Below are 20,949 nucleotides of genomic sequence, written 5' to 3' on the forward strand. Positions count from 1 at the left end.
TGTGTATGGTGTCAGGGAGTGTTCTAATTTCATTCTTTGACATACGGCTGTCCAGTTTTCCCAGCACCACTTATTGAATGGACTGTCCTTTCTCCATTGTATATATTCTTGCCTCCTTTGTCATAGATTAGTTGGCTGTAGGTGCGTGGGTTGAATTCTGGGCTTTTTATCCTGTTCCACTGATCTATATTTCTGTCTTTGTGCCAGTACCATATGGTTTTGATGATTGTTACTTTGTAGTACAGTGTGAAGTCCAGGAGCCTGATTCCTCCAGCTCCATTTTTCTTTTTCAGGGTATCTTTGGCTATTCTGGGTCTTTTGTGCTTCAAAACAAATTTTAAAATATTTTGTTCAAGTTCTGTGAAAAATGTCCTTGGTAATTTGATAGGGATTGCATTGAGTCTGTATATTGCCTTAGGTAGTATAGTCATTTTGATAATATTAACTCTTCCAATCCACGAGCATGGTATGTCTTTCCATCTATTTGTGTCATCTTTGATTTCTCTCATCAGTGTCTTATAGTTTTCAGAGTACACGTCTTTTGTCTCTTTAGGTAGGTTTACTCCTAGGTATTATTCTTTTGGTTGCAGTGGTAAACGGGATTGCTTCCCTAATTTCTCTTTCTGCTCTTCCTGCATGGTATTCTTAGGGTACCAGACATTGTAAATTTTTATCTTACTGGGAGTTGATTTTTTTTTCCATTTGTATGTATCTTCTTGGTCTTTTCTTAGGATGCAGTTATTTGAAAAAAAAAAAAACCAAAACTTGATCCTTTCTGGTACTGCTTTTATGATTTGGTACAGGCAGGGCTGGAGCAATGCTCAGTCTAGAGCTAAATATTCCCCAGATACCAAGGCAAGATTGTCCTGAGTACTCTGTCCAGTGCCCCATTAATTATGAGTTTTTCTAGTATGGCTGGTAGGAGGAGGCATTGTTCCTGGTTCTGTCTGAGCAGCAGGCACCGTTTCCTCTAATTCTTTCAGTTGGTTCTCTTTCCTAGCCTCAAGTAGTTTTTCTCATGCATGCACTGATCAATACTTTTTTTAGTACTCAAGGGACACCTCATATTCTGCAGATTTCTTGGGTTCTCTTTCTGAGCATTTTTCTCCTGTCTGGTACTCTGTCCTATGAACCCCAGCTATCTGGCTGTCTCTGGACTCTCAAATCATGAAGCCCACCAGGCTCTGCCTTTGTCCTTCCTCTTTTTTTCATGTCTTAGAAACTCTTTCAAGGCAGGTGCAGGGCTAGCTTCATTTGTTTACTATCTCACAGTTCACTACCTTTGATTATCTGATGCCCAGTGTCTCAAAAGCCATGGATTTATTGATTGTTTTTAGAAGCGTAAAGCCAGATCTGTTATTCCATCTTAGTTGGAAGCAGAAGTCCAGAAAATGGTTTTTTTTAAAACTTGTTAGAAGTATATCTATATAGAAAAGTGTAAAATAAGTATCAAGTAAGCTTAATTTTTAAAAACTGAATCCACTTGTATGACCAGTGCCCAGATCAAGGACAGAACATTACCAACACTTCTGAAGCTCATTTCACGTTACTAAACTCCTCCCTGCACTAAGAATAACCCTATCTTGAATTACAGCACCACAGATAAGTTTTCCCTTTTAAAAACTTTATAGGAATGGATTCATATAGTATGTGTACTTCTGCATTTGCATTTAAACACATTATGTTTGTTAGATTCAACTGTTTTCTTGTAACAATAGTTCATCTTTATTCTTATATAGTAGTTTACTGTATTAATATATCACATTCTACTGTTGCTGGACATTTGAGGTAGTTTCCCAGTTTATGTCTGCCTGCTTATAGTGCTATTATAAACATTATAAACATTCTTGTATATATCTCTTGGTGAACATATGTACTGGGTACATAAGAGGCGCACTGCTAGGTCATAGGATATGCTGTGCCAGCTTCAGATTCCGCCAAAATTTTTTCCAAAGTGGATGCACCTATTGACTCTTTCCAGTACTGTATGATAGTTCCAATTGCTATACATGTTTGCCACACTCAATACTGTCTCTGTGGGGTCTTTTTGTTTGTTTGTTTGTTTGTTTTTAGGGCCCCACCTGCAGCATATATCACAGCAACACAGGATCTGAGCTGTGTCTGTGACCTACACCATGGCTCATGGCAATACAGGATGGTTAACCCACTGAGCAAGGCCAGGGATCAAATCCGCATCTTCATGCATACTAGTTGGGTTCGTGACTCCTGAGCTACAATGGGAACTCCCCTGTGGGCTTTTTAAAAAAGCCATTCCGTTGTATGCATGTTAAGTTCCCTTTTAAAGGTGGTATTAGAGAACAGTAGGTCTAACACCTTTTTTAAAAAAAACTACTTTACATTATATGAGGTTAAGTTTTAGAGATATAGGAGAGATGATAAAATCCAGAGGCATATCCAAACTATAATAATAATAAACCCTGGTAATACAGGAATTCCTTTAATGTTCAGTATCAACCACTGAAGTATCAGAGAAAATTTTCATCTCACCTTTCACAATTTACCAACATTAGGCTGTGAATCATTATCTTTTATTTTTCTGTGCAAATTAAATTTAGGTTACTTCATTGTATTAACAATTGTGATTTTGAGACAAAGTCTTTAAAAAGACAATGATCTTGGATTTCCCATCGTGGCTCAGTGGTTAACGAATCTGACTAGGAATTCGTTAAAAAAGACAATGATCTTATAATAGAGGTGGAGGATCTCTGGCTGGTTTAGTGGGTTGATTGAAATGTCCTAAAATAGGGGTCAGCAAACTTTGTATATAAAAGGCCAGTTGGTAAATATGTGCATCTTCACCATCCATCCAGTCTCTGTTGCATCTACTGAACTCTGCCCTTGAAAAGAGCCATAAACAAAATGTATATTAGTGGGTGTGTCTGTGTACCCTCCTATATACTAAGTATACATGTTCCCCAAAGACAGATATGAGAATGTCCATAATAGCACTACATGCTGGAAAATATAAACTGGAAACAATCCAAATGTTTGTCAATAGCAGAATGTGATATATTCATACAATGGAGTAATATATAGCAATGAGGGTAAACAAACTGTTAACATTTTTTTTTTTTTTTTTTTTTTGTCTTTTTAGGGCCGTACCTGCAGCATAGGGAGGTTCCCAGGTTAAGGGCTGAATCAGAGCTGTAGCTGCCAGCCTACATCACAGCCATAGCAATGTGGGATCCAAGCTGTGTCTGCAACCTACACCACAGCTCATGGCAACGCTGGATCCTTAACCCACTGAGTAAGGCCAGGGATTGAACCTACATCCTTATGGATACTGGTCAGATTAATTTCCGCTGAGCCACAACAGGAACTCCTGTTACATCTTTACTTTCAAAAACAAGCAGCAGTAATGAGCATGAGGTTTCACTAGTTATGTGTGGCTATTTAAATTTTAATTAATAGGTAAGATTTTTAGTTCTGTCCTCAATCACACTCAACCCACCATCCAGTCAGAGTTAGGGTTAGTGTTAGATTTTTAAATTGTTTAAGAAAATTTATTGTTTAAAAAATTTTGTTGAGGAGTAGTTGACTTACAATGTTGTATTAGTTCCAGGTGTACAGCAAAGTGAATCAGTTATATATATACTCATTGTTTTTTCCCATAGAGGTAGGTTATTACACACTATTTAGTAGATTTCCCTGTGCTATACAGTAGGTCCTTGTTAATCACCTATTTTATATACAGTTGTATGTGTTAAACTCACCCTAAGTTATCCCTCTCCACTATGATCTCCCCTATGGTAATCATAATTTGATTTCAAAATCTACTCCTGTTTCATAAATAAGTTCTTTTATATCTTTTTTAAGATTCCACATGTAAGTGATATCATATGGTATGTCTTTTCTGTCTGACCTGCTTCACTTAATGATAATCTCTGTCCATCCATGTTGATGTAAATGGCATTATTTCAAACTTTTTTATAATCCACATCTTCTTTATCCATTTCTCTGTTGATGGACATTTAGGTTACTTCCATGTCTTGGCTATTATAATAGTGCTGCATTGAACAGTGGGATGCATGTATCTTTTCAAATTGTTCCCCAGATTGGTCCCCACAAGTGGGGTTGCTGGATCACATGGTAGTTCCATATTTAGTTTTTAAGGAACCTCCACAGTATTCTCCATAATGGTTGCACCAGTTTACATTCCCACCAAAAGTGTAGGAAGGTTCCCTTTTCTCCACACCCTCTCCAGTATTTATTGTTTATAGACTTTTTTGATGAACAGCAGCCATATTTTAAATGCCCTATAGCCACATGTGGCTAGAGGGCACAATATTGGACAGTGCACATGTAGAACATTTCCTTCAAACTCCAAATGTTCTGTTGGACAGCTCTGCTCTAGAAATCTTTGCTTTTCCTTCTGCCATCACCAGTATCACCATCCTGGGAAACCACTTTAAAATGGTTTGAAGGGGTTTTTTTTTTTTTGGACTATGCAGTTGGTATGAAACTGGGCTCCAAAGGTGAGTGAGAGAATATGAATTTTCAGGGGCAACTTTTTCACAGTACTGTTGATGTAGATCTGAAGATAACCATGGATAATAGATTCTATTGCTTTGCTCAGATGATGAGAGTAACGCTGCAATTACCAGACCAGCTTCAGAAAGCCCCTTTGTGCTGAGTGAACCACAACCTTTGGTCTTACCTCGAGTGCCACAGTCTAAGGTGCTGTCCATCACCTCAAATCCGGTAAGTCCTGCAGGGTAACATACTGGAGAACCTAGGACTGCTACTGCCAGTGAAAGTTTGCTCAGTTATGTGCCTTATCTTTCTTCCTCCCCAGTAAAGTGTTTACACAGTAATCCAGTGATTTTTTTTTTTTGCAGAGATAAGTTTAATTTCAGTTTAAAAAATTAAAAGCAAATTAGTGTTGACAAGTAATTCTCAGTCAGCTCTTCTGAAAAGGTATCTAAAAGCTGTTCAATCTAGATATAACTATATGGTCAGTTCAAGTCTGCTTTGCATAGAATGAAGAATATGATGAAAAAAAGGGACCAATCTCAGATTTTCTATGGCCTTAACATTTCTTCCTCTACTTTTTGACTTCTTTTTGTTCTTGTCTCAGCCTATCTGGGTTTTGCTTAATTTTTAAAATTTGAAAATGTTGAGATGGTCATTTCCTGCAGAATGCTGATGAGCCTTGCTCTCATCCCTATGTAATAATTTTTTTAGTCCTGTCCTTACAGGAGAGCTTCTGGATGTTACTAGTAGCAACAAAAAGTGTGGAAACAGGGAAGCGATAAAAAGAAAGAAAAAAGATTCTAATCCTTAGGCCATGCTCATCAACCCTGGGCTTAGTACATCTAGTATTTGTTTTCTTGGTATACTGGCCAGTTATTGTGTGTACAAAAGGTTATTTAAAAATAAACTCAGCTTGTAAATTAGTATATTGTACACACCTATAGTTTACATAATACTGTACATCAACTATACTTCAATTAAAAAAATAAAAATAAACTCAGCTAGGACATTGGAGGATGAACCAGATAAAATAATATTCCTTGGATGGTAATAAAATACTTCTACATGGTATAATGTCCTGATTATGGTTTAGGTAGCCTAAGCCCTAAAAAGTTAACTTACATGGTTCTGGTTGTTAATGACCAAAGGAAGGAGAAGCATTAATCCAAACATTCTTGAAAGTAAGATGGAAATACATACACTAGCAGAGGAGCTGGCCAGAAAGGGCACTAGACTAATTACCTGAGAGAGAAAATAAACAGGACACTAAGATGTCAGTGGCAGTCCATGTAAGATTAAATCCTGCTAACATCAGCACAAATAGGATTTACTCCTTGTAATACAGTCTTCAGAATTTAGGTTATCATAGGGAGCTGGCTGCTTCAGGGGTAGTGAAGGAGAAAACACTAGTTTGTGTGGAGCACAGCATTATGTGATGGTACAAGACAACAGAATTTACTCCTGTTTTTTTTTTCCATTTTTGTCCCATATCTTATGTTTTCTAATATAAATAATAATAAGTCCTCTCTCCCCATGAGAGTAGCTGTTAATTGCTTTCATCTGAGTTGACTGGTGTTTCCCAATCTGCTGTCATTTAGAAATGAAGAGGAAAGTGCTCTGATCTTATTATCTTGACAGTGAACTTGGAGCCCCAGCAGGGTTACTGGCCAAGATATTACAAAAGTTAAGGCAAAGGAGAAAAATGTATAAATGACCTAATTTGGAAATACTAACTTTTGGCAAAGTTGGGAAATGAAAAAGGTTATATTCACCAACCAATCAATAATGAGTAACATTTTCTTTTGATACATAGATGAGTCTCTGTCAGGCAGCAAGTGGTCACCCGCCAAATGTGAATGGTCTCTTGGTTCATGGGATGCCTCTACAGCCAAGAAATCTCTCCCTAATGGACAAGCTCCTGTAAGAAGTATAAAATCTTTTTTTTTTTTTTTTTTTTTTTGTCTTTTGTCTTTTTAGAGCTGCACCTGCGGCACATGGAGGTTCCCAGGCTAGGGGTCTAATCGGAGCTGTAGCTGCCAGCCTATACCACAGCCACAGCCACACCAGATCTGAGCCTCATTTGCAACCTAAACCACAGCTCACAGCAATGCCAGATCCTTAACCCACTGAGTGAGGCCAGGGATCAAACCTGCATCCTCATGGCTCCTAGTTGGATTCGCTTCCACTGTGCCACGACGGGAACTCTTTTTTTTTTTTTTTTTTTTTTTGTCTTTTGGAGAAGTATAAAATCTTAATAGACTGTAATGTTTTAGTAGATCACTGAGAAATAAAAAGCAGTCAATCAGCATGCAACCAGAGACATCTGAGGAGTAAAAACATATAAGGAAAGTGGTCTCCACCTTCAAGGAGATGATAAAATAATTGGAGATAGACAATATGTACAGGTGAAAAGAGGCATTCCTGTGACTGAGTGCCAAGTGTGTGTACTCAGTGTGAGCACTATGGCATTCCCAAAGAAGGGAAGTATTCTGGTGGGTAAGTGTAGATTGTGAACCTGTCCTTGAAAGATGGAAGTTTGGATAAGTAGAGAAGACCAGCACAGCTATTCCAGGTAGGAGAAATGGTGTGAGAAAAGGTTTGGAGATAAGAGAATTCAAATATTTAGAAAAGAAAGCTGACTTTTTCTGTAGGATAGGAGGCAGTAGGTCAGAGCTTTAATGTTCTGACCAAAGACCACTGACAACCTTCTAGAACTAAAATAGACCATAGTGTGACTAGTGGCAAAGAAGAGACTATGAAATTAATCACTGTTAGAACCAGACTGTGGAGGGTTTTGAATGCTGTGGCTTTGAGATCCATTCATGTTGTTGATGTGACCTCTTTAACTGCCAACTAGTATTCTATTGTAATATACCACAATTTATCCCTTCTTCTGTGAATGAATACTTGGGCTCTTTCTAAGTTGGGGCTGTTATATATAAAGGCACTATAAATATTTTTATATAAGTCTTTTTTGACGACCTCTGGTCTCATTTTTCTTCTTCAATATCTAGAAGAGAAAGTGTTATAGGATAGGTTACATGTATAATTGATTTTCTGTACTATTTTCCAAAGCAATTATACCATTTTACATTGCCACCAGCGATGTATGAGTTTGGTTGGGAAGCATACATATTTAAATCAGGAATTTTAAAGTAGATTTCAAGCAGTAGAGCAGTTTAGACTGAAGCAGGAGGAACTGAAGGAAAAGAGTCTAATGCAGGAGTTCAGGCTATAGGGGTCTATACTCAAGTTGTAGCAAAGAATTAAAAAAGGAATGAAATAACCTAGAAGATATTATAAAATAAATCAAATTCTATTAAAAATAGAAGAATCAAAGTCAACACTGAGGTTTCAAGCTTGTTTGGTGAGGGGATGAGCCTGGGGTGGGTTGAGTTTCCAATGATAGGGCATCTGGTAGGAAATAAGGAGGAGGTCAGATTTGACGGCTGATCTGGAAGGAGGAGGTGATCGATCCAGTTATGAATGATAAGTCCAGAGAAAAAATAAAGATGAACAAAGAGCAGCTATGACCTAAACCCCTGTAATTAGAAAGCGGCTAAGGTGTGTAAAGAAAAGGCTTAAATGAATGGCTAAGGAGGCAGGAAGACCATAAAGATCTCTTATGAGTAATGCTCAAAGTTTAGTTCTATTCTGTAATGGGCATTTTCCCTTCAAAGGTCTCCAAATATACAAGGTCTTCAAATTACACTGAGGCATATTTCACACTAGGGGACACCAAAATGGCCTGAAAGATTGACGAACATGTGAAAGCCAAGAATACGTGGCAGAGCAATTCTTTCACTTTCCTTCCATTTCATGGTGTAAAACACTGTCTCTTAGGTGCCTTACAATGTAATCATTCTCTCATCTGCTAAAAAACAAAAGCAAAACCCCTGAATCTGTAGGGCAGAGTTTAAGCTACTGAACTATTGGGCATGTTATTTTATCAGAACACTTATAAAAAGTGTTGTATCTCACAGTTGTTTATGCAGTTGGGGATCTACTGTCCTGGACTGCACAAGGCTCTGGACCCTTTGCTGTTCCCAGCTTTCCAAGAACCCCCTTCCCCCTGTAAGCTCCAATTATCTCATCATTTTCATCTCTGCAGTTAAGAGCCACACTGGTGCCACACCACTACTAAGCAGCAATATTTGCCTTTCAACTAGTCTTTCTGATGACATTCCTTCAACACAAAAGAATGCCTCAAACATGGCAGGAATCACAGTCCCTGAGGTAAACTTTGGGAAGCACTTTGAGGTACCCTACAGGTTAGCCTTTACCAGTAACTGAAGAAGTGACTGTGATGGCAGATGAATAAGGAACTTGCTTTCCCAAATCCCCATTCTAGTAAGTTATGTGTATAATTGAAATGATGTCCTTCTTTTAAGAACACATTCTCATACCTAAGCTAGATTGTATAACTTTAAGAAACTAGGTTATTTATGATTGTTTTATTTTTTTTGCCTTAAATGTATTTTATAGTCTAAGGCTTTTTACCCTGTGAGTTCTGTCTCCCCATACAGAGAAATCTTGATTTCATTGTGGGTTTCTGATATTTGGCCACTAGAGATCTTGATGACAAGCTACTTATGAGGCCTGGGTCCAGTAACATCCTTTCAACTCGAAATTGGCCAAATCGAGCCCTGGAGCTTAGTACATCATTTCTGTCATACACAGTGCAGTCCACCAGGAGACGCAATCCCCCACCACGTACCCTTCATCCCATCAGCACAAGCCACTCATGCGCTGGAACACCACGACCCGTGGAAGAAATACTCAGAGGATCCCGAGTGTAGGTTTCAAAAGCAGAGTTTCTGGAAACTATGGTAAAACTAAAAAAGAATTTTACATAGAGAATGAATTTAAATATAAGACTGAAATATATGCCTAGAAAGTAACCGTTACATATTCTTATAATGGACTGCACACTGGTTTAAATCTGATACAGAATAAATGGAGTTAAATCTGAATTAAATATAAATATACTGGATCTTCCTATTTATTTAGCTGAAGAGTTTATTTCTACAAATAAAACACTGGCTAGAATACTTTTGTGGCACTCACCAAAGGAATAAATAATACACGTATTTTATTAAAACATTTTCCTTAGTGAGAACATACTCAGTGAAATTCTTCCCAAAATAAGAGTTAATTCTCATTTAATATTTGTACCATTAGGATCTACTTATTCCGGAGTTCCCATTATGGCTCAGTGGTTAACGAATCTGACTAGGAACCATGAGGTTGTGGGTTCAATCCCTGGCCTTGCTCAGTGGGTTAAGGATCTGGTGTTGCCATGAGCTGTGGTGTAGGCTGGCAGCTACAGCTTCGATTAGACCCCTAGCCTGGGAACCTCCATCTGCCTCGGGAGCGGCCCTAGAAAAAAGGCAAAAAAGACCAAAAAAGACCAAAAAAAAAAAAGGATCTACTTATTCCACCAAAAATAAAAACTTTATAAACCTCAAACTAGTTGCTTATATACTAGGAAAAAACATCCACTGACACCTCTTAGGAAATAACCCTAAACATGTTCTCTTTCCTTTTCTCACCTTTCATTCACTAGTCACTCTGAGCTTCACTGTGCAAAAAAAAAAAAATGCCAAACCAAGTTTTAAAAGTAAAATCCTTTAATCATTTTTTGATTTACAAAATATCATAGGATAGTTGATCTCTAATATTATGATCAATGTATGAGATAATAAGGCCACAGCTATGTTTTAAATTCAGCTTCTAAATTAAGTACTTGTCTCTATACTTCTCTCCCAACATGTTACTTATTTATTTTATTTTTTAATTTGTTATAATTTATCCCAATAGACTCACTAGAAGAGATGTCCAAAACCACTAAAAATCCTTGTTAGGACACCAGGCTTCTCCTCAGCTGTTCACTATTTTATTATGCTGATCTAGCTGTACATTCATTTGGGTATGAATGGTCTTGATGTATAATCAACTCTTGTCCTAATGACAGTGCTTTTTTCCAAGTGGGAAAATAAGCTGCTTTATTTTTTCTGGGACACAAAAGTATCATTCAGTTTTAATTACTTTCTTGAGCATAAGTAATACTGCAAACTGCTCCAAAATCCCATGAAGGACATAAAAGTTCAGGAACTTTACCTGAGGGTTATAGTTTTTAATGAAAAGGACAACCAAAAGACCCAGAACTGTGAATTCCATCACATGTGAAATTACAAATCCAATAACTGTCAGAAAAATACAACATAAGATAGGGAAAATTGCTTTATTCTAAGTTCTCTGTAGGAGAAAGGGTCAACTTCTGCTGTATGCTTAGGATAAAGTTTCAACAAAAAATAAGAAAATACTATTAAGAAAATCTAAAATTTTAATTCTCCAAAATCCTCTCATTGATTTTTTTACTTAAGAACATAAGCAACTTAAAGCTTTATGTGCATGACATTAAACTCATCTGATTAATTTATTTGATTCTAATCAGTCTTCTTATATTGTTATAAACTTATGCTTTCATATCTTGGTTTTTGCTGGGGGATGTGCAGCCCAGTGGTGGTCGATTCACTCTCCTCTCCCTCACCACTGCCTCTGAGTCGAAATAATCTGCTGCCACCTATTGGCACAGCTGAAGCGGAACACTTGAGCACCGTGGGGCCACAAAGGCAAATGGTATGTCTCTTATTGCCTTTCTTTGTGTTTATAAAACCTCATGGTCAATAACTCTGCAAGATCTGTGCTCTAGTGTTGATTTATATTTTGTCAAAAGTACAAACTGAATTCTAATTTATGATAATGGAAATAGAGCTGCTTGACCTGTAATTACCATACCTGTTAATTAAGGTTGCTATAAAATATGCACGATTCCCACTATGAATTAAGTGTTTCTGTAATTTTTGTATCTTCTACAGAAAACTCATGGCGATTCCAGTCGAGCTCGAAGTGCAGTGGTGGATGAGCCTAACCATCAGCAGCCCCAGGAGAGGCTCCTTTTACCTGACTTTTTCTCCAGGCCCAACACAACTCAATCATTTTTGGTAGAGTAACATACTTCCTTTATGGTCTTGATAGTTGGGGAAAGGAAAAAAAAAAAACTACTTTGGAAGCCTTAAAGCTTTACATGGGGTCTTAGTCAACTCTAAGAACAAAAGCTAAGGTTCTAATAAAAATAGTGTTTTAAGTATATTTTGTTGAAATTCTAACTGGTCTCTGCTACTCATTCTTTTAACTTGTAAAAATAAAGTAAAATGCCTTATACATAAATTGCAAATACTAAGCAATTAAAGTTTAAATATTTCTGGGAATGAATATGTTAAACCCCAGTGCATATCATGTTAGCATTAACTTCATTCTTTAACATTGTTCTTAGAGAATTATACCAGTTACACAAAAGAGGATTATGATGTAGACTGATGGATGGGCGAGTTAAGACATTTGGGGTTTTTTTTTTGTTAATTGGGGTTTGAAATGCTGACATTACCTTACTATTTAATGTGCATTTGCCAGCCCTTTTAAACAAATAATAGAAAAAACCTAATTGGGAGATTGAGGTTATGCACTGACCTTGCGCAAAATTGTAGGCCAGAAGCTCAGCCCTACCTCATTTGGTTTGTGCAAGAGGGCTTGGGCCCAGGAACCCATATCCTACACTAGTTTTCAAGATGGTGGTGTCTGCAAGCCACTTACCCCAATTTCTAACCCTTAAATTGTATCATCCTAAGCACTGTACAGTCTTTCCTCTGTTAGAAGAGTGGTTAAAGTAATAAATGAATGGGGCATTATAGTAGGTTCCTAGGACTGCCATAACAAATTACCACAGGATGATGGTTAAGACGGCAGAGTAGAAGGACTGGAGCTTGCCTTCTCTCATAAAAGCAACATTACAACCAATTGCTGAACAACCATCAAGAAAACAGACTGCCAACTATCAAAACAGACATCCTACAGCGTTCCTGTTGTGGCACAGCAGAAACTAATCCAACTAATATCCATGAGGATGGGGTTTTGATCCCTGGCCTCATTCAGTGGGTCAGGGATCTGGCAGACGAGGCTCAGATCTCACACTGCTATGGCTCTGGTGTAGGCCAGGAGCTGCAGCTCTTATTCAACCCCTAGCCTGGGAACTTCCATATGCTGCAGGTGCAGCCCTAAAAAGCAAAAAAAAGAAAAAAAATCCTACTCCAGAAGGGAAGGCCACATCAAGATGGTAGAAGGGGCAATTAAATGATACAAGCAACCCCATACCCACCAATGGGCAGCCCACTGACGGGAAAGTGATTATATCGCAGAGGCTCAATCACAGGAGTGAGAGTTCTGAGCCCCACATCAGGTTCCTATGCCTGGGGATCTGGCATTGGGAGGAGGAGCCCCTGGAGCATTGGGCATTGAGGGCCAGCAGGGCCTGTGTACAGGAGCTCCACGGGACTAGGGGAAACAGGGACTCCACTCTTGAAAGGCGCACACCAATTTTCATGTACACTGGGTTCCAGGGCAAAGGAGAGACTCCATATGAATCTAGGTAAGACCTGCCTGTGGTTCTTGAAGGATCTCCTGGGAAAGCAAGGCATGACTGTGGCTCACTGTAGGGGAAGGACATTGGAGGCAAAGGTCTCTGGAATAATCATCAGCATGAACTCCTCCAGAGGTGGCCATTTGGGACTAAGAAGCCCCAGGCCAAACAACAAACTAGGCAGGAACACAGCCCCACCCATCAGCAAACAGGCTGCCTAATGACCACACAGGCACATAGCCTCCTCTAATCTCAGTCAGAGACAAGACCCCACGCACCATAGGGGTAAGAATCAGCTCCACCTACCAGTGGAAGGCACCAGTCCTTGCCATCAGGAAGCCTGCAGCAAGCCCCCATACCAACTTTAGCTACAAGGGGGCAGACATCAGAAGCAAGAGAGGCTCCAACCCTACCGTCTGCAAAAAAAGAGACCACATATCAAAAATCTATACAAAAGTCAGAGAATTATAACTCAGATAAGGGAATGAGAAAAAAACGTAGAAAAACAGCTAAGTGACATGTAGATTACCAACCTCCATGAAAAAGACTTTAGACTAATGATAGTGAAGATGATTCAAGGCTGCCACGAGCTGTGGTGTAGGTCGCAGACGTAGCTCAGATCTGGCATTGCTATGGTGTAGGCCAGCGGCTACAGTTTGGATTAGACCCCTAGCCTGGGAACCTCCATAATGCCGTGGGTGCAGCCCTAAAAAGACAAAAAAAAAAAAAAAAAAAAAAAGATGATTCAAGATCTTGGAAATAAACTGGAGGCAAACATTGATAAATTACAAGTAACAGGGAGCAAAGAAAAGATTTAAGGATTAAGCAAGCAGAGATGCAAAACACAATAACTGAAAATAAAAAATTCACTAGAAGGAACAAAAAAGCAGAATACAGGAGACAGAACAATGAATAAACGAGGTGGAGGACAAACTAGTGGAAATCACTGATGAGAAATAGAAAAGAGAAAAAATATTGAAAAGAAATGAAGAGAGTCTCAGAGAACTCTGGACAACGTTAAACCACCAACAGCCACATTACATGGATACCAGAAGGAGAAAAGAGAAAATATTTGAAGAGATAATAGCCAAAAACTTCCCTAACTTGGGAAAGGAATCACTCACTCAAATCCCAAAAGCATAACGAGTACCATATAAAATAAACCTGGGGAGAAATGCTCTGAGACACACATTAATCAAAGTGTCCAAAATTAAACACAAAGAGAAAATACTGAAAGCAGCTAGGGAAAAGAAACAAATAACATACAAGGGAATTCTGATAAGGTTATTGGCAGATTTTCCAGCAGAAACTGCAGTCCAGAAGGGAGTGGCATGATATACTTAAAGTGATGAAAGGAAAAAACTTCCAACCAAGATTACTGTACTCAGCAAGGCTCTCATTCAGATTTGAAGGAGAAATCAAAAGCTTCACAGATAAGCAAAAGCTAAGAGAATTCAGCAACACTAAACCAGCTTTACGACAAATACTAAAGGAACTTCTCTAGGCAGAAAAGAAAAGACTGCAACAGGAAACAAAAATACCACAAATGACAAGGCTCACCAGTAAAGGCATGTATACAGTAAAGATAGGAAATCATCCACGCACAATTATGCTACCAAAATCAAAAATCGTGAGGAGGGTACAAATGCAGGACACTGGAGAGTTTATCAATTTTGTTGATCTTTTAAAATAACCAGCTTTTAGTTTTTCTATTGTTGTCTGTGTTTCTATTTCATTTATTTCTTCTCTGATCTTTATGAATTCTTTCCTTCTGCTAACTTTGGGTTTTGTCTGTTCTCTCTCTGGTTGCTTTAGGTATAAAGTTAGGTTGTTTATTTGAGATTTTTCTTGTGTCCTGAGGTAGGCTTGTATTGCTATAAACTTCCTTCTTAGAACTGCTTTGCTGCATCCCATACATTATGGATTGTTGTAACTTTGTTGTCATTTGCTTTTAGGTATTTTTAAATTTCCTCTTTGATTTCTTCAGTGATCATTAGTTGTCTAGTAGCATGTTGTTCAGTCTCCACGTGTTTTTTTTTTTTTTGCAGTTTTTTATTGTTGTTGTTGATTTCCAGTTGTATAGTGTTGTGGTCAGAAAAGATGCTTGATGTGATATGAATTTTCTTAAATTTACCGAGGCTTGATTTGTGGCCCAGAATGTGATCTATCCTAGAGAATGTTCCATGTGCACTTGAGAAGAATGTGTATCCTGCTGCTTTTGGATGAAATGTTCTAGAAATATTTATTAAATCCTTCTGTGGCATGGCAGAAACAAATCCGACTAGTTATCCAGGGGGATGCAAGTTCGATCCTTGGGGAATCCAGTGATGTCATGAGCTGCAGTGTAGGTCACACAGTGGCTCAGATCCTGCATTGCTGTGGCTGGGCATAGGCTAGAAGCTGTAGCTCCAATTCGACCCCTAACCTGGGAACTTCCATATGTTGCAAGTGTGGCCCTAAAAAGCAAAAAACTAAACAAACAAAAAAAACAAAAAAAAACCTTCCAACAAACAAAGGTTCAGGACCAGGTGGCTTCATAGGTGAATTCTATCAAAAATTTAGAGCAGAGCTAATACCTATCCTTCTGAAACTATTCCAAAAAACTGCAGAGGAAGGAACACTCCCAAACTCATTTATGAAGCCACCATCACCCTGATACCACACACACACACACACAAAGAAAATTACAGGCCAGTATCACTGATGAACATAGATGCAAAAATCCTCAACAACATACTAGCAAACCAAATTCAGCAATACATTAAAAGGATCATACACATTGATCAAGTGGGATTTATCCCATGAATGCAAGGATTTTCAATATCCACAAATCAATCAGTGTGAAACACCACATTAACAAACTGAAGAATAAAATGATCCTCTCAATAGATGCAGAAAAAGCCTTTGACAAAATCCAACACTCATTTCTGATGAAAACCCTTCAGAAAACGAGCATAGAGGGAACCTACCTCAACATAATAAGGGCCATATATGGCAAACCCACAGCTAACGTCATTCTCAATGATGAAAAGCTGAAAGAATTTCCACTGAGATCAGGAACAAGACAAGGCCATCCACTTTGCCACTACTATTCAACAGTTTTGGAAGTCCCAGCCACAGCAATCAGAGAAGAAAATGAAATAAATGGAATCCACATTGGAAAGGAAGAAGTAAAACTATCACTATTTGCAGATGACATGATACTATACCTAAAAAATCCTAAAGATGCTACCAGGTAACTCTTAGAGCTCATCAATGAATTTGGTAAAGTTGTAGGATACAAAACTAATACACAGAAATTGACTGCATTTCTCTATACTAACAATGAAAGATCAGAAAGAGAAATTAGGGAAATAATCCTATTTACCATCACATCAAAAAGAATACCTAGGAATAAGCCTACCTAAAGAGACAAAAGACCTGTACATATTCCGAAAACTGTAAGACCGTGATGAAAGAAATCAAAGATGACACAAACAGATGGAAAGTTATGCCATGCTCTTGAATTGGAAGAATCAATATTGTCCAAATGACTATACTACCCAAGGCAATCTATAGATTCAATGCAATCCTTATCAAATTATCAAGGACATTTTTCACAGAACTAGAACAAAATATTTTAAAGTTTAGAAGCAGCAAAGACCCAGAATAGCCAAAGCCATCCTGAGAAAGAAAAATGGGGCTGGAGGAATCAGGCTCCGACTTCAGAGTATACTACAAAGGTACAGTCATCAAAACAGTATGGTACTGGCACAAAAACAGAAATACAGATCAGTGAAACAGGACAGAAAGCCCAGAATTAAACCCCACGCACCTATGGTCAACTAATCTATGACAAAGGAGGCAAGGATACACAATGGAGAGAAGACAAGTCCCTTCAAGAAGTGATGCTGGGAAAACCAGACAGCTACACATAACAGAATGAAGTTAGAACACTCCCTGACACCATACATAAAAATAAACTCAAAATGGATTAAATACCTAAATATAAGACTGGATACTATAAACCTCCTAGAGAAAACAGGCCAAACACTCTCTGACATAAACCACCGCAATACTTATCAGATCCGCCTCCTAGAGTAATGACAATAAAATAAAAAATAAACAAATGGAACCTAATTAAACTTAAAAAGTTTTTGCACAGCAAAGGAAATCCTAAACAAAATGAAAAAGCAACACAGAGAATGAGAGAAAATATTTCCAAATGAAGCAACAAAGGATTAATCTCCAAAATATATAAACACCTCCTACAGCTCAATACCAAAAAAACAAACAACCCTATCAAAAAATGGGCAGAAGATCTCAACAGAACATTCTCCAAAGAAGACAAACAGTGGCCAAAACACACATGAAAAGATGTTCAACATCACTAATTATTAGAGAAAGGCAAATAAAAACTACTATGAGGTACCATCTTAATCCCAGCCAGAATGGCCATCATCAAAAAGTCTACAAACAATAAATGCTAGAGAGGGTGTGGAGTAAAGGGAACCCTATTACACTGTTGGTGGGAATGTAAATTGGTGCAACCACTATGGAAAACAGTATGGGGATTCCTCAAAAAACTAAAAACAGAATTACCATTTGATCCAGCAATCCCACTCTCAGGCATCTATCTAGAGAAAACTATGTCTCAAAAAGATACATGTACCCCAATGTTCACTGCAGCACTATATACAATAGCCAAGACATGGAAAAAGGAATGAAATAGCATTTGCAGCAACATGGATGAACCTAGAAATTCCCTGAGTTTAAAAACAAACAAACAACAACAACAAAAAAACACCACCATAAACTGGGTAGCTTAAAAACCATAGAAACTTGGAATTCCCTCTGTGGTGCAGTGGGTTAAAAATCCGACTGCAGTGGCTGGGATTCAATCCCTGACCCAGGAACTTCCATATGCCGTGGGTACAGCCAATTAAAAAAAAAAAGAAAAAAGAAAGAAAAGAGATTTGTTCTCTCAGTTCTAGAAACTATTAAGTACAAAATTAAGGTGTTGGCAGAGCCAAATTCCCTGTGCAAGCTCTAGGAAAGAATCTTTCCTTACTTCTTCCTAGTTTCTGGTAGTTGCCAGCAATCCCTGGTACTCCATGGCTTGCAGCCGCATCATTCCAATTTCTACCTCTATCTTCAAATGGCCTTCTTCCCTGTGTGTTTCTGTCTCCAAATTTCCCTCTTATAAAGATAGCTGTCACTGAATTTTGAGATCCACCCTAATCCAGTATGACTTCATTTTAACTTATTTACATCTGCAAAGATCTTATGTCCAAATAAAGTCATGCTTACAGGTTCCATGTGGACATAAATTGGGTCAGGGGGCACTATTCAACCCAGTAAACCTCAGGAAGCTTGATTTAGGGGGAGATTCTCCCCAAAAACACAGGCAAAAGGGAAATGCAAGCATTTGATTCTTACTCAGTGTGAACCCTAGAAAGTTTAAGAACCTCTATTGAATTTGCCTTCTCATAATCTGATCCATGACAACACTGGCTAAGTAGTGTTTGACAATTATATTCCATAGCTTGAATCTCTACTATCAAACAATTTTTGGCTGCCATAGGGAATAAAACTAAACACATAAAAACATTTCAAAGTTTCCTTTTCTCTAGGTATTTTTAACAAAAACAAAGCAAAAATTTCTAATATTAGCTATTTCTCTCCCAAGGTGTTGCCGTGAAAAGGGAGGTGAGCTAGTAATTCAATGTTACTAAGAGCACAAGACCCAAGTCCTTGGCCAGTACAGCCAAACCAGCATTCTCCTCCTTGGTGTTCTCTACAATAGGGGTCAGCAAACTATAGTTCATAGGCTGTTTGGCTTCCTGCCTGTTTCTGTAAATGGTTTTCTTAGAGCAGAGCCATCATGCTCATTCAATTTTGTACTGTCTGAAGTTGCTTTCCTACTACAACAGAATTGAGTACTAGCAATGAGAGTTTGTACCATAAAACCTAAAATGTTTACTATCCAGTCCTCAACAAAAAATAAGTTTACAAATCCCTGATAGAAAACATGGGGCTTCACTTGAAAAAAATCGCTCAAATCTGTTTTTGGCCACCCTGCAGCATCTAGAAGTTCTCAGGCCACAGACTGAATCTGAGCCACAGCTGCAATACCAAAGCTGCAGCAACACCAGATCCTTAACCCACTGTGCCGGGCCAGGAAGCAAACCTGCATCCCAGTGCTCCAGAGACACCACCCATCCCATTGCACTACAGTGGGAAATCCTAGAAATATTAAAACACATAGATTATTTATATTTGCTAAAAATTTTTTAAAAGGCGTATTAATATAAAAAGTTGTAGAACTCACAATTTAAAAAAAATTTTATTGGATTATAGTTGACTTACAGTGTTGTGCTAGGTTCAGGTGTATGTTAGCTTCAGGTGTACAGCTAAGTGAATCAGTTTAGAACTTGCAGTTTTTACAAATTAGCAATGGCTCTGTGGGCTTCTGGCTTAGATTTTTCTATTTAGAATATGAGTGCAGTCAGCCTACCTGTCCCCCAGATTGGTAGACAAAGCCAACAACACTGTTGTCCACCTTCAAGGTTTTCTCTTGTAAACCAACTAACACATTATCATTTGAGAGAAGTTGCATTGTAAGAAGTGTTTCATCTTTTTCTTTTTTTCAGCCAGATACACGATATCATCGTTCATTTGCTGCTGAGTATCCTCAACAGGCCAGATCTGGTAGGGGATCTGCTGGGACAGGTGAGACCACGGCTCTTATTTTACTGCTCTGTGATTAAGACCTTGCTTTTTTCTTTTTGTTTGTTTTGGGATTTGGGGGTTTTTTTGTGTTTTTTGTTTGTTTGTTTGTTTTTGCTTTTTAGGGCTACACCCGCAGCATATGGAGGTTTCCAGGCTAGGGTTCAAATCAGAGCTACAGCTGCTGGCCTACACCACAGTCACAGCAACACAGGATCCAAGCTGCATCTGCAATCTACACCACAGCTCACGGCAACGCTGGATCCTTAACCCACTGAGCCAGGCCAGGGATCAAACCTGCAGCCTCATGGCTCCTAGTCAGATTCATTCTATGACGGGAACTCAAGCCCATTAACTTCTTTGACTTCTAAGTTATATTGTATAGTCTCTATTTTCATAAGAGTGATGGGAGAAAATTTAAGAATGTTTTAATTCTCCCTAAAATGGTCTTATCACCATCAGGGTCATTTTCTCATTATGTTGTAGGTAAAATTAAGAACTACTGGGCAGTTGAAATGTTTCCTATTAATAATCAGATTAATCAACAAGTACATTAGGAGTTCCTGTCATGGCACAGTGGAAACGAATCTGACTAGGAACCATAAGGTTGTGGGTTCAATCCCTGGTCTTGCTCAGTGGGTTAAGGATCCGGCATTGGTGTAGATTGCAGACACAGCTTGGATCCTGCGTTGCTGTGGCTGTGGCGTAGGCCGGTGGCTACAGCTCCAATTGGACCCCTAGCCTGGGAATCTCCATATGCCACAGGTGCGGGCCTAAAGAAAGACAAAAAAAGAAAAAGAAAAAAAACCAACCAAGTACATTAAAAAGTAACCTGCCCCAAACCATCTCTGTAGTCCAAGTGAATTCTCTTAGTTCAGTTCCTAGTAGCATTGTTTGGTAGTCTCTGAATGCTTTCAGTGGATTCTATTCTTAGACCAGTGCTCAAAGCAGCATTGCCGCCTCTGAGCTAAAATTTTTACATTCAACCACACTTATGGTCAGATATAGCTTGTATAATATTTAGGTATGTGAAACAGATGTTTTAGTCTTTTTAAATTAGTGGCTACTTTCTAAAATTAGATTACTGTTTTCATCTCTTAATGTAGATTTTATTTGTTTTTATATAAAATATGCAATTTTTATTGCCTTGGTAAATATATATCATTTGGTCAGTTTCCAAATTTAAAGTCTAACTAGGAGTTCCTGTTGTGGCGCAGCGGAAATGAATCTGACTAGTATCCACGAGGATGCAGGTTCGATCCCTGGCC

General features: G+C 38.4%; 3 protein-coding genes across 12 annotated transcripts in view; 1 reads left to right on the forward strand and 2 right to left on the reverse strand.

Moving 5' to 3' along the window:
- The window catches only part of ECD (ecdysoneless cell cycle regulator), a 114,492-nt gene that overhangs the window by 90,600 nt on the left and 2,943 nt on the right, over positions 1–20,949 (reverse strand). The window lies entirely within an intron of this gene.
- Positions 1–20,949, forward strand: part of FAM149B1 (family with sequence similarity 149 member B1) — a 74,571-nt gene that overhangs the window by 49,504 nt on the left and 4,118 nt on the right. For 3 of the 6 annotated variants that reach the window (XM_021074321.2, XM_021074322.2, XM_084997322.1), the window contains 6 exons: positions 4,598–4,722; positions 6,308–6,414; positions 9,065–9,289; positions 11,013–11,136; positions 11,376–11,501; positions 19,606–19,684. In XM_021074321.2, coding sequence (XP_020929980.2) covers positions 4,598–4,722; positions 6,308–6,414; positions 9,065–9,289; positions 11,013–11,136; positions 11,376–11,501; positions 19,606–19,684 — 786 coding nt within the window. The remainder of the gene's footprint in view (positions 1–4,597; positions 4,723–6,307; positions 6,415–9,064; positions 9,290–11,012; positions 11,137–11,375; positions 11,502–19,605; positions 19,685–20,949) is intronic. The other 3 variants (XM_013983338.3, XM_084997320.1, XR_014828104.1) reach the window with 2 other exon arrangements.
- The window catches only part of DNAJC9 (DnaJ heat shock protein family (Hsp40) member C9), a 74,648-nt gene that overhangs the window by 46,548 nt on the left and 7,151 nt on the right, over positions 1–20,949 (reverse strand). For 3 of the 5 annotated variants that reach the window (XR_014828120.1, XR_014828123.1, XR_014828122.1), the window contains exon 5: positions 13,280–13,389. Coding sequence is in view for 1 of the 5 variants with exons in the window: in XM_084997361.1 (XP_084853487.1) it covers positions 13,342–13,389 (48 nt within the window). In the remaining 4 variants the exon portion in view is untranslated. Of the gene's footprint in view, positions 1–8,933; positions 9,330–10,106; positions 13,390–20,949 lie in introns of those variants that run through there. The other 2 variants (XR_014828121.1, XM_084997361.1) reach the window with 2 other exon arrangements.

This window comes from Sus scrofa, chromosome 14 (assembly GCF_054392235.1).
Source record: "Sus scrofa isolate SSC_HxYL_T2T_F1_AM1 chromosome 14, Sscrofa_HxYL_maternal_Yorkshire_Landrace_v2.0, whole genome shotgun sequence".
NCBI classification, from domain to species: Eukaryota; Metazoa; Chordata; class Mammalia; order Artiodactyla; family Suidae; genus Sus; species Sus scrofa.